This window comes from Anneissia japonica, unplaced genomic scaffold (genome assembly GCF_011630105.1).
Source record: "Anneissia japonica isolate Jap-2015-1 unplaced genomic scaffold, ASM1163010v1 scaffold1770_len632688_cov154, whole genome shotgun sequence".
Classification (NCBI taxonomy): domain Eukaryota; kingdom Metazoa; phylum Echinodermata; class Crinoidea; order Comatulida; family Comatulidae; genus Anneissia; species Anneissia japonica.
In genome coordinates, this window is record NW_022692996.1 from 569,191 (window position 1) to 583,728 (window position 14,538).

General features: G+C 33.8%; 3 protein-coding genes across 3 annotated transcripts in view; all 3 read right to left on the reverse strand.

Annotated features, from left to right (window-relative positions):
* The window catches only part of LOC117100595 (acyloxyacyl hydrolase-like), a 26,886-nt gene extending 22,220 nt beyond the window's left edge, over positions 1-4,666 (reverse strand). Inside the window, exons 1-2 of the mRNA XM_033240381.1 lie at positions 1,376-4,666; positions 757-977 (exon numbers count right to left, since the gene is read on the reverse strand). The gene's annotated coding sequence lies outside the window, so the exon portion shown is untranslated. The remainder of the gene's footprint in view (positions 1-756; positions 978-1,375) is intronic.
* A 1,282-nt stretch (positions 4,667-5,948) lies between these two features.
* Positions 5,949-14,538, reverse strand: part of LOC117100577 (cholesterol side-chain cleavage enzyme, mitochondrial-like) — an 11,652-nt gene continuing 3,062 nt past the window's right edge. Inside the window, exons 3-6 of the mRNA XM_033240351.1 lie at positions 10,280-10,354; positions 9,867-9,945; positions 8,256-8,415; positions 5,949-6,112 (exon numbers count right to left, since the gene is read on the reverse strand). Of these exons, the coding sequence (XP_033096242.1) occupies positions 5,949-6,112; positions 8,256-8,415; positions 9,867-9,945; positions 10,280-10,354 (478 nt within the window). The remainder of the gene's footprint in view (positions 6,113-8,255; positions 8,416-9,866; positions 9,946-10,279; positions 10,355-14,538) is intronic.
* LOC117100578 (1,25-dihydroxyvitamin D(3) 24-hydroxylase, mitochondrial-like) overlaps positions 9,548-14,538 on the reverse strand; it is a 26,946-nt gene continuing 21,955 nt past the window's right edge. The window contains exons 9-11 of the mRNA XM_033240353.1: positions 13,133-13,299; positions 10,188-10,354; positions 9,548-9,945 (exon numbers count right to left, since the gene is read on the reverse strand). The gene's annotated coding sequence lies outside the window, so the exon portion shown is untranslated. The remainder of the gene's footprint in view (positions 9,946-10,187; positions 10,355-13,132; positions 13,300-14,538) is intronic.

Below are 14,538 nucleotides of genomic sequence, written 5' to 3' on the forward strand. Positions count from 1 at the left end.
TTACCCCTTTTTTTGTACAGTATTTTTTTTTTGTCTTGATGTTAAATTTGACGTTAGTTTTATATTGTCTTAAAGGGGAAGGGATATTTACATCTCTGAGGGAGAGAAGAGAGAAGGGTAAAATTGCCAGGGAGGGGAAAAAAAGAAAGGATTAATTAATTGAGCTGGTTTTAAGTTTTTAATTTGATGTGGCTTGCAATAAGTAATTGTTCTTTTAGTTTTGTGTTTGATACACCTGATGTAAAAATCCAAATTACTATTATATTATTATTACAGAAAAAACCCCATAGAAACAGTGAAGTGTTGTATAAACCAAAATTAATATAAAATTATGTAAATACAATATAATATTGACAGAAGTGATAAGGAAATATCCTTTGGTTGAATACAGGCCCCAGAAGAAACACTTTATGAAATGTCATGTTGTACAACTGAACATGAGAATGGTTGATAAGATACAGATTATTTACTATTTTACTATTGAGATTCAAATTAGCTACTATTTTCTGTTGGGAAAATAACAACCACCCCTTCCTCCTCAGCTATTAAATATTTAAAAAACATAATGCCTTAGAAAAATAAATTTTAAACATAGCAACATAGCATTTTTTTTTCTTACAAAGCCTGAAATAAGAATGGAAGATTTGTTTGTACAAATACATTTATTATTTTTTTTATATAGTATGTTATACGATTATTATTGAATTACATTTAATTATTACTGGTAATAATGAGCCTGATGCAAAAATGATTTACCTTCTGTGTCTGGCTCAACCATGATGTCTATCTGCTCGGTTTCGTTGAGCAGGCACAGACATTCATATTCAGGTCGTGCCTCCTCTTCAACACTCTCATGGGTCTTTCGATGTGCTATGTGGCAGATCAGCCATCGCATATTTTGCCACTCTGCTGCGATCGGTAGCAAGTCATCCCTACCGACCCCACTACGAACCGTAGAGCGGACGTTCTTGAGGTGTCTACAGTACATTGCATAAAATAATATTTAAATATACAGTACAGTACAATGTGAATTACATCAATTAAATTGTTTAAAATAAGTTGGCAGGAAGATATACATATGTATACTATATCAACAAATATCTTTAATGTATACGACTGTTTGCCGAAAAATAATAGTAATTTTACTAATGATAATAAGAAAAATACAATAACTAACTGTATTACAATAATATGGTATTAAAAAGCATCAAAGAGGGATTTAAACTCCAACATGAAAGTTCGAATCAACCGTTTTGCTGGACTTCAAGCAATTTCCTATTTCACCCTATATTATTCCACTTGGATAGGGATGAGCGATTTTTATTTATTTTTCTTATAAATACTATATAAATATTTAAAAAAAAGTAACTGTTACCTTGCAAATGCTGTTCGCCTGATATTATACAGACGCTGACATTCTTCGACGCTCAGGTCCATTTCTTTAGCCACGGCTTCCCAGGCATTCTTTTTCTTTCTCTTTCCATGTGTGTATGCGGCAACATATGTTTGTCATATAAACACCTGTATAACTGAACTGTCTCCATCAATTTTACTTCTGCAGAGGAAGGCATTTTTCTTGAAAATAAAGTTCACTGCAGTTTTTAGTGTTTGCCAGACCCACGCCCATACACCCATTCCCATACACTTGGCTACGTACTGTACACGGATTGGACAAAAACAATAAGAAAATAGTGTGCTACCAGTGGGCCGGGAACTTGAATTGTCTATCTCGGTATCTTGCTGTTATGACTTCGTCGGACACTACCGCCGAACTAACCATGACTTTGCTGGACCCGATAATTAGAGCGGTAAAATATCAAAGAGATGCAGTTCTTGGTAATGTTGATCCTGATGTTTCAATCCGCAAGTCATCAGTTAGGCCTATACTGTTAAATTTATTTTGATCTCACTTTTTAAAATTTTAATTCTGATTTGGACTACGGTAACAGAAAATTCATAGCTACATAGGCCTACTCTATATAAATATATAACACAAGTAGTAGACAGAAGTTAAAAAGAAGAATACTCTGTAAATTCAAATTAAACAGGCAGTTTAAACGGGCAATAATGGTTAATTCTGTCAATTGCATTTAACATGATGAGGTCTATCATATTGATTAAGAACACAATACAGAAAAGTACAATCGAAAATCATAGGCCCGTTATAGTCATTGTGTTTTTTTTTCTTTTATTTTGCATCACCATAAAAATACATACAAGATAAATTACACGTTGAAATGTTGAGGAAGGAAACATTCTTAAAGCAAAGGATCTACTAATAGTCTTAAATAAAACAAAGACGGAAAACTCGGAGAGGGAGACATTTTGAGATTTAACGTTTCAATCTATTTTATCATTATCAAGAATACTGATGAGAAAATCTCGCCAAACAAAAAGCTAGCCAATCAAAATGAGGTAATTAAGGTGAGGTGTGTCTTACATAAATTAGATCACTTCATTTTTACGAAGGGGTCGAATGTATGAAAAGCCTGGGAATGCTAGCTGGATGAAAGTCTCATGAAATGAAATAAACAACAAGTTAATCCAGTGAAATGTACTTCTAACATTAGGAAATGCTTAAAATGTCCTAATTACCCCTTCCTTACTTAATTAAACATTTTAAAATACAAACGCCAAAGTTCAAACAAATTTAAAAAAATTAAAAATAAGCTGAAATAAAAACAAAACACAAAAGCATTAATTAAAAGAAAATAGTCTAGTACCAGCCCACAATTGAATAGTTTACTCTGTTCTGGCATCGTCTATATCATTATCAGTGGACAGTGAATTGTAATGCTCATGGGCTACAGTACCACAACAACCCAGATTTACATTTCTTCTTTGCTGGACCCGATAATTAGCGCGGTAAAATATCAGAGAGATGCGGATCTTATTTTGGTTCAACTATTAAGTCATTGTTTTGGATTTGAAGCAACTGAAAATCAATAAGTAAACAGAAGTTCAAAAAGAATTATAAGGCCTAGGCCTACTCTAAAAATAAAATTTCACTGTCCATTCAAATTTGAAAGAAAATTTGGGGTGAGGCGCCGTTATTACTAGGCCTACTAGCAAAAAAAAAAAAGAAAAGAAAGAAAGAAAAGAACCTACAGTACAAATGAAAACATCGTATGGACCTAGCCCTATGTATTATACAGTAGGTAAGTGTCCTTTTTTCCAACCGTTTATTAGCCTAGATTATAATTAGAACGACTCAAACTTAATGAAATATCAATTTTAAGTCAGTTGTGAGGCCATATTCATCGAAACTTGCAACAATTTTATAAGTGTATGGTCAATAAATGCCGAAATACATATACCATTTTAAATTTTCGCTTACGTTTCTTATGAAAAGTTGAATTGGAGTCAACTTTTCATAAGAATCGTTAGCAACGTAACGTAAGCGAGTTCATTCAAGGATATTCGACAGAAACGCGGTTTCCTGTCGATTTGTGATAAATCGACGTATCAGACAGATATCCAACTTGTCGGTTTCCTGTCGAGCATTGCGTTACGACGATTTTGCTTTGCGTTACGTCGATTTCACAACGCATCAGTCGCAATCGGTTTCCTGTCAAATCGTATTTTGTTACGTCAAAACGACGTAGTCGTAAGCAAATCTGCCTTCTTACGTTGACAGGTAACCAGTCTTAATAGGACTTGGTACGTCGTCGCCCTCGACCCCTTCGTCGTCGTCACTCCCGGCGCCGACGACCATTACGTGGAGAACGGTCTCTATCGTTGATCTAGGAGCGTGACCAAACTGAGCTTTCGAGGGAACCTGCCGACCGACGAGTATCGACCATTCGTCAGACTGGAGGATTACGGCGATCGCTTGCTGTCGCAATGCAACGTCGCGGATGGAAGATCGTGCGGCAGGTTGGAGCATCCAAAGGCGATCAAGTTTACGTGCACGTTTCGGAGGGTCTGCCAAAATCCGTACCGCCGAGGGGAGAGGCGCTCTGCGTCGCCGTCTTTCTGCTGTTGGTCGGCGGTTCGGTTTGGTGGTCGGTGGGTCAAATCACCAGACGGTATCGATGATAAACTCTGTGGTATTCGGGGACTTGGCAAGCTTCGGACTTTCGCGCAGACGAGTGCGGTGACGTGAGGTTGTAAACGACGTCCGGAGCGTTGGGAGAGTTGGGAGGCGGCACGACGAATCCCGATAACGGCGAAGTCGAGGACGGAGACGACGGAGCTTCACAGACTGGCCGGGCACCGCAATCCTCCACCTTCCAAGTTGCGTCCGTCACGTTGTGGACGACCACGTAATTTGGTGGGGGATCGTAGCTTACGCATATCGGCGGAGGTCTCCGGACGCACCAAAGGCCAAGGTCCCTCAGATGCCTGCAACCGCGGAGACAGTGAACCAACGTCGCAGAAGGCGGTCTTCCTTCGATCCTCAACGTTTCTCCGACCTTTATGAAATCTGTCACCGTGAACCTTCTTCCGTTCGATATCACCGACGTCGTGCTTAGGACGGCGATCGGAATCCGCGGGAAGTCTACGGTCGCCCCTGCCGCCGCGAGCAGAGCGACCGCGATTGCCAATGTCGGGCCCCCGGCAATGTCGACGTCCCTCATCCTCTTCGTCGACTTTGTCGTTCGTCTCGTCGTCGAGTCCCGTGGCTAATACTTCGGAGACGGTTTTTGGCAGTTCCAGAAGACCGTTTTCGATGAACTGGTCTACGCTCCACGGACGATTCGGAGGCATCACGGGATCCGACACGTACTCGACAACCAGCTCCACCGATCCATCCATAAGATGTCTTATTATGCCTGATACATATATATTTATATATCCATGATTCCTAATTATTTGTTTGAAGGGCCAATGTAAATTGAAGTTTAAACTCTATTGACGAAACACAGTGAACAGAACAAACCAGACAAAACCTGGTGACACATAAGTCGGAATAGGCCTATATTTATTGCCTATACCTTGCACAATCTCGAAAGCACGTTTATTTTTCCTTAGACATTTTTAGTGCAAATGATCCAGGATTTTCATTTTAGTCTTTACTTTAATGAATGTACAAAATGATTATAACGTAGAATTCTTAGACTAAAAAGTTGGATTTGCATTTCTGTAAGTTTAAGATAAGTATTCGGTTCTTGGTCCCTTTCGTTTTCACGTTTATGATGTGCTTACACTTCGACCATTACCGTAGTATATAAATATAACTACCTGTGTTTTTTTTTTATTATCTTCTAATTTTCTAAAATGCGAATGAAATTGGTTAAGTAAAAATTCTAAATATTTAATTAATGTATATTGTGTTCTTATAAATGAATTATGTTTATCTATACTCTCTAAGTTGCTTTAAAGTATTAAAAACCTTCAAGGATATATGAGTAATTTCAAGATATATGATTCAAGAACTTTAATTGATCTAGGTCTAAATATTATCATTACAAAAATGTGTTTATACTTGGTAGATGATATCACATTATAATGACAAAATACAATATACAAAAAAAGTAATGTAAAACAGAGTAAATAGGAGCAATTCTTTTCACATTGATGTGGATAAGCCTACGATCACGGAGACCTCCATGCTACTATTAAAAACAAATGACGTTATAGTAGGCCTAAAAAGATTATAGATGCTATATACATAATTGAAATATGAAGTTTTTTATAATTTTTGACTGATGAGCTCCTGTTGAAATTCTGATTAAACAAATTGCTAGAGTAACTGATACAGACTGTAGTTATATTTTTTCTTGCCTATGTATGAGACAAGACCAGGCTTTAAGCCTGTTTAATTTCTATCTATTAGACGGAGATCCAGCGGCTGATCAGGCACCAAAATACTGCGTGATGTAGGCTTAACTTCCTTGATTATTTCCAGGCGAAAGTTTCTAATCATCTGCAAGTACGATATATAAAATATATATATATATATATATATAAAATCGAAAAAATAGGGAAAAAAGATGGTATAAAATTCAATTATCATCACAAGGAGGTTTATTAGCTTTACAAAAACGGTAACCAATATACGTGATTCCATCGTACAACAATTCTCTCCCATAGACAAAATTACCGACTAAAAGCGCAGTGTGTAGAAGATTTACTAATGATATTGACATAACCACAGCAATGTCCTCAACTAAATATAAAATTGTGAAAGAATAATCAATAATGGTAATGATAATGATGATGATAATGATGATAATAATAACAATAAATAATAATAATAAATAATAATAATAGTAATTAATAATTAATAATAATAATAATTTATAGTAATAATAATAGTAATAATAATAATAACTAATAATAATAATAATAATTTATAGCAATAATAATGGTAATAATAGTAACTAATAATAATAATAATTTATAGTAATAATAATGGTAATAATAATAACTAATAATAATAATAATAATAATAATAACTCCCCATGTTTGGTAGGAGTCTGTCTAATGCAATTGGTTCAATCGTTAGTCACTAGCAATATTTGATAATTTTCACTATAGTGACCCTTGTGACATATAGGTGAAGAGTAGTTTTTCATGTTTAGAAGGTCATAAGGATCATTCCAGGTAAATTCGAGCTCAATTGGGCTATTTTGAAAATTTGACCCTATGTAACCACTGATGCCATACAGGGGTATAGGAGGTGTCACTGGTTCTTAATGATCAAATTTGATTGAATTCGGTTCAATCGTTTGCCATTAGTAACATTTTGAACCTTTGACCTATGAACTTTGACATATGGGTGAAGATAATTTTTTTCGTGTTTAGGAGGTCCTAAAGATCATTACTGGTAAATTTAAGCTCGATTGGGCTATTTTGAAAATTTAACCCCGATGACCCCTATGTGACCCCTAATCCCACACTGGGGTGTAGGAGGTGTCACCGGTTCTTAATGACGAAATTTGATTGAATTTGGTCCAAGAAAGAAAGAAAGAAAGAAAGAAAGAAAGAAGAAATTGCTAAGAAACAGAACCCAGCTAGCTGCTGACTGGGTAAAGAAAGAAAGAAAGAAACTGCTAGGAAACAGAACCCAGTGAGCATGCTGCTGACTGGGTAATAATAACAATAACAATAATAACAATAATAATAATAATAATAATAATAATAATAATAATAATAATAATAATAATAAAAATAATAATATTATTAATAATAATAATAATAATAATAATAATAATAATAATAATAATAATAATAATAATAATAATAATAATAATAATAATAATAATAATAATAATAATAATAATAATAATAGCAATAATAGTATCTTTTTTATATATTTTTATTAATAATATCATCTTTATCATCAACATCCTCGTAGTTGTTGTTTTGGTGTTGTTACTATTAATGAAAATGAAAATGTTGATGACAGATGATAATGATGAGGATGAGGATGATGATGGTGGTGGTGGTGATGATGATTGTATCGTTCACGATATATGGCAATTGCACCCTCTATTTCATTTTAATACAGTATCACCAGAGCGCGTAATTTTGATGTAGACGACGATTTAGAAACGTCAGATAATAATGTACGCAATGAACCTTTAATGTTTGGTTGCATATTGAGAGCTCAAGAGTGAGTAGACAGATAGTCAATAGTTTTCTAATCATAAAGTTAATTATTGTAGAATCAATAGATGATGATTGGTTTAACATGTGAGTTGGCGATTTAGGCAGTGTGTGACAGCCACTCACTCATCAGTAGATAGGGCCTACAGCTGTGTTGCCCAGTGAAGAAACATGATTTAGCTTATCGTGTAGTTCATTGATGATTTGATGCATGTTTTATTTGATGTTTAATATAATCAGATTTCGAACATCTATATATAGATTAATGATATTACCGGTCATTAAAGTTTGAAATTGAGTTGAAAACAACCAAGTGAGGGCGCAGTGAGTGCTTTAAAATGATGATGATGATGATAATGATGATGATGATGATGGCGCAACAATGTCAAAAATACATTACCAATGACAGCAACGTATGCATCTCTTGTTCAGCCAGTCGTCGACCTGTGTATAATAAAATATCCATAAGCCTGCGATATATAATCAATTAAGGTAAAGAAAAACATTCTTGTGATGGTCTTGTTTAGGAAAATGGAAAAAAAAAATGCGTAGGTATACAAGTAAATGTTCGCAAACTCAATTATTAGTCACTGCCACATTAATTGGGAAAGATCTGATCATGAAAGAAAAGAACAACACAGAGTGAAGAAAATTTGAGCACGGTAGAAAATATTCAATTTGTAGCAATACTGTACACTCACCGATACAGCTACGTACGCCGAAGCCAAATGGTAACATCAAGAAATTGTTCAGTTTCTCTCCTTTCACTCGTGATAACCACCGTTGCGGATTAAAACTGTAAGGGTCTTCAAAGTATTCCGAGCTACGGCTTATCGAATACGTATCCAGAATAACAGACACCTGAAAAAATTCAAAATCGTCAAATACAGAAACAAACTTGGTACACCGCATCGCAATTGTATCTTCTCTCAAGGGCCACATGAATGAATGATAGAACGAACGATCAAACAAATAAATACAGGAACGGATAAATTATGTTAACAAACAAACAATTGGGTGAACGAATGAGTGGACGAATGAACAAATGAATGACCGAATTAATAACGAACTGAACTAACAAACAAATCAATGAATAAATGGATGAATAAATGAATTGTTGATGAAATAATAAATAGATGGATGGATGTTTGGATGGATGTTTGGATGGATGTTTGGATGGATGGATGGATGGATGGATGGATGTATGTATGGATAAATGAATGGATAGATGGACGGACGGACGGATGGACAAACAAACGGACGGATGGATAGATGATGGATAGGGATGAATTATTGGATAGATGAATGAAAGAAAAAGAAAGAAAGAATGCATAAAGGAATTGAACTACCAAACACCTGCATGAATGACTGAAAGAACGAATGAATTTATTAAACTGAACTATGAATGAACGAGCGAATAAATAGCCTAACTGGATGAAAGAATGAATAATGGATGATTGAATTATGAGAATAAATGAATGAATAAATGAAAATAACGAACGAACGAAAGGATGAACTTATGGATGAATAAAAGAATGAATGGATCGATGAATGGATGGATGAATTAATAAATTAATTACTAAATTAATTACTAAATTAATTACTAAATTAATTACTAAATAAATTACTAAATAAATTACTAAATAAATAACTAAATAAATAACTAAATAAATAACTAAATAAATAACTAAATAAATAACTAAATAAATAATTAATTAAATAATTAATTAAATAATTAATTAAATAATTAATTAAATAAATAATTAATTAAATAATTAATTAAATAATTAAATAAATAAATAAATAAATAAATAAATAAATAATTTAATAAATAAATAAATAAATAAATAAATAAATAAATAATTAAATAATTAAATAATTAAATAATTAAATAAATAAATAAATAAATAAATAAATAAAAAATCGATTAATTAATTAATTAATTAATTAATTAATAAATAAATAAATAAATTAAAAATCGATTGATTGAATGATTGATTGATTGATTGATTGATCGATTAATTGATTGATTGATTGATTGATTGATTGAAATTTATTAATTAATTAATCCTTCTTCCTTTCTTCATTCATTCATTCATTCATTCATTCATTCATTCGTTTAGACCTTTACTGTATATAACATGTTTGTGTTCACAAACAATTAACTCAATGAGATTGATAGTGCTGTGGCCTATCCTATTGATCTACAAAAACAAAGCATGCGTCATTGTAATCCATTCCACTCTTGATTATGAAACAATAAGTCCCAGTAATGTATGTTTGGAATTGTATTTGACATTTTTTTATACTACCCCGGCTGGTATTTTATAGCCACCGATTTCCATATCTTCGGTAACTTTTCTTCCTACTCCTAATGCTACGGGATATAATCTGCAAAATATAAGTACATAGAAAGAGAAGTTGATAGTATTCATGTTACGGGACTAAGCTTTTCGTTTAGGAAAATGATTATAACCCTCAATGTACAGCATATTTAGAAGTAAGAACATTAAAATGGTTATGACGATGACGACAACAAGGACGACAGCGACGACGAGGATAATGATTATAACTTCAAAAGACATATTGGTAATCATAATAAAATAAAACTAACATAAAGTAAATTTACAAACCTCTGGGTTTCTTGCATCACCGCATGAAGATATTTCATTTCATTGAAGTGATCTTTTGTTGGTGAAACGCCTTCTGGAATCACACGCGTCACCTCTTCGTATAAACGCTCTTAACATTCAGGATTCCTTGCAAGGCAGTACAAAGCCCATAAAACCGAGTTCGAAGTCTGAGAGAAAAAAACAGAAAAACAATACTTAACATAATATGTATATATTTGACAAAAAAAAAACAAAACAAAACAAAAACAAAAACAAAAACAGGTCCAATTCAGAGCCTATTGCAAACGCAATTACCACTTTATTTTCTTTCTTTCATATTTCTTATATGTTCGGTCACACAAATCATGGCCGAGGGCCACTCACTGTTTAGATGGTTCAAAAGAAAACGATTGACACAAAATTTCAAGTTAGGTTAATAGAAATGAAATGAATACATAAATAATGTTAAAATTAGATTGAGGGTGATCAGCTTTTCCAATACTTTTTTCGAAAGGAGAGTTTACTTTTAAAATGCAAAGACATTTTATTGTAAGCCAATATGACAAAACTCTCCAATATCCACTATAATATTTTGGTTCAGCCAAGGACTTTTAACTGCTGTACCTGATCAAAATATTTGGTTCATAACGACTCTGATTTAAATTCTTCCTGTCAATACATGTTTGCTGTCGTAGGCTTGATTTAAGACAGCAAACATGTATTAAATTAAACTTAAGACAGCAAACATGTATTGACATATTTGCTGTCTTAAGTTTATTTCCATACAAACACTACACACATCGCCGACAGCTTTAGGTGATGCTGATTGGCCGGTCGAATCGGATAGCCTTCTCGGTTGCGTCTACCCAGTACAACACAGTGGCGGCTCTAGTATATAATGTATGGGGGTGGGGGCTAAGATGACCGACTTCTAGATGGCCGGAAATGGCTTGGATTAAAAAATTAGACCTATTTCTTAAATTTTGTTGGTCCGTCTGCCCGACGATCTTTGGTCGATGAAGAGGGGGGGGGGTGCGACTTGACCAAACTGATGGGGGCTTAAGCCCCCCTGCCCCCTGCTGGTGCCGCCACTGGCCACCGAAAACACTATAGCAACAGTGTAGGCCTAGCATTTTTAAGAAAACCAAGCTCTAGTTATCAAACCAAGCTCTAGTTATCAAACCAAGCTCTAGTTATCATACCAAGCTTTGACCCATTTTAAATTTTAAGTAGGTCAACTTCAAGATATCCTAGCTTTAGCCCTGTCCAGACTATCAAATTGACAAACACATTTGACATCAGGGTCGGATCCAGAATTTTTCAAACGGAGAGTACAGAATCAAAATTGTTAAGTGAGTAGCACATAAAATTGATTTGCATTGAAACTTTTTTTAATTTAGTGGCAAAACGGGGAGGGGGAACGTGCCCTAGTTCCCCTACTGGATCCACCCCTGGACATGCCTAAATATGGCCATGATGACATATCATGACTATATATAGGCACACCATGATTATATATGGACATACAGCTGTGTTTTTGTCAAAGAAAATTTGATAAGTAGACAGAGCTTTACTGGAGAATTGGACACACAACAGTCATGTTACTGTGATTTGGCTGTTTGCTATCAGGCCTGTGTCGACTAAAGCTTGGTCGAAATGTGCCTTCCCGATTGCGTCAGGGCAGATAGCAATGCACCCTGATTCTTCTGCAATGCAATCGACAAAGTTGAACTATAGTTTCAACCTTCCCGCCGATAACTGTTGGCGACTGTCGCCGATAGGATGAGCAAGTGATTTTATGGAAACTGGTATTTAACACTTTTGGCATGTTGTGGGGCCCACTAATAATAGGCCTATTATTTTTAAATATTTCATTCAACTTTCATTAGAACAAAAACACACAACAAACAAAACAGTATGGCAACAACAAAACAGGTGAACAGTCACCTCGACAAAGCCATCTTACCACTGAAAAAGGATATAATTAAAGAAACCAATATATGTAATCACCAAGCACACAGTTTACTTAAATTTTCTGAGATGTTATTAACATGTTAACATAATGAACGCTCCCAGCGCTGTTGCACATTGTTGATACACTCTAAATACACAGGCACCAGTCGGTGTAAAAATATTTCAAACATTTAATGAAATTATACTACACACATTCAAGAACTTTAACTACATAGTTGCTTAATTGTAAACGGTATTAACAAGACTTTTCTCAAGGCCAAAAGCGACATTACATTAGCCTGGAAATGAGACTTGTAGAATATATTTGTCTTAAAGGGATTGCCACCTATTAGGATCCGAGTCATAGTACTTCTGAGTCTGAGTTTTGCATATATTTTGGCCCTTGTGCTAAACGTTAAATTGGACATAATGATACAGTATTAAATAGCATTACTTGTGTTCATGGGCAATAGGACAGTGTAAAAATAAATATTCTGTAAAAAATATCAGACAACTAGCATATGCTAAATAGTTAAAATCAATCAAACACAAACTCAAATGCAGTGGCGGATCCCCTTCATTTACAGTGAAAAAATAAATAAATAATAATAAAAAAAATATAATGGTCATTCGTCTTGTGTGTGTTTATCATGTACTCTAATAAAACATACACTTTCTATTTTGAGGTTGCTTCTTTTTAGACACCATCTAAGACCGTACTACAACCTACTAATTCTGAAGAAATTTCAAATTCGAGTGGACGCCCTTCCCAAAACTACTCCCCTTCTTTCCATTGTCCACACTACCAAACCACCCCCCCCCCCCCCCCAATTTGCTAAATCCCAGATTCGCCACTGTGAAAGTACTAGAGGTTTAAGAGTAATTCTCTCCTCATTGAAACCAGGGGCTCTTCCCTGAAACTCTCGCTCAGCTCGCATATTCACGCTCCCTCTCTATTAATTACTGGGCTGGATCCGCCCCGTGTTAAAATGCAGCACCCGAGGATCACTAACCGTATCTACGGCTGCGGATAACAGTTCCGTCATACTGCCATATATTTCCTCTTCGCTCAACTTGTTTTAGGTGAAAATATACGCCAAGAAACTTCCATCGTCGACTTCATCATTGTTGCTGACTTTTTCCGCCAGCTCATTGAGTTTACGATCTATAAGGTCATGGGCTTTAAAAATAAATAGGCCTAATGTTAACATGATTAATAAAAAAGTATTCTTATCTACACCATTTATGGATGGTTGGATGGATTTATTCGGTGTAAACACCAAGGATAACCCACGAAAGTGATTGGGCAGTACACCGAAAGAAAATCCACTACTCTCTTCCGAATAATGTATTGCGTTCAATAACTTTGGGAGTATGGAATCTTAACTTTAGTTACAGTGATTTAGTTCACTTTTTAATTCCTGCCTTCTCCCTGAGTTGACCTCATGCGTTTGTTTTTGTTTTGTTTCTGGCAATAAAGAATAAGAATAATAATAATAAAATCCGAGAGACGGTGCGCTATTGTAACTTGCATTTCAGTCCTCTAACTGAAACACAAGGAGAGCAGCGATGGGAATTGATACTAGGGCCTAGAGATCTCCACGGTTCAGAACATACACACACACGAACACACACACGAACACACACACTCTCATATACATAGGGCTATATATATATATATATATATATATATATATATATATACATATACATATATATATACAAATATATATATATATGCATATACATATATACATATACACATATATGTACATACACATATATACATATATATATACATACAAATATACATATATACATATATATATATATACATATACACATATATTTACACATACACACATATATATATATATACATATACACATATATTTACACATAAACACATATATATATATACACATACACACATTTATATATACACATAACACATATATATACACACATACACACATATATATACACACCTACACATATATATACACATATACATACACATATACATACACATATACATATATACATATATACATACATATACATACATATATATACATACATATACATACATATACATACATACATATATATACATACATATACATACATATATATATATACATACATACATACATATACATACATATACATATATATATACATATATATATACATATACATATACATATATACATATACATATACATATATACATATACATATACACATATACATATACACATATACATATATACATATACATATACATATATACATATACATATACATATATATACATATATATATACTTATACATATATATATATACATATATATATATACATATATATATACTTATACATATATATACATATATATACATATACATACATATACA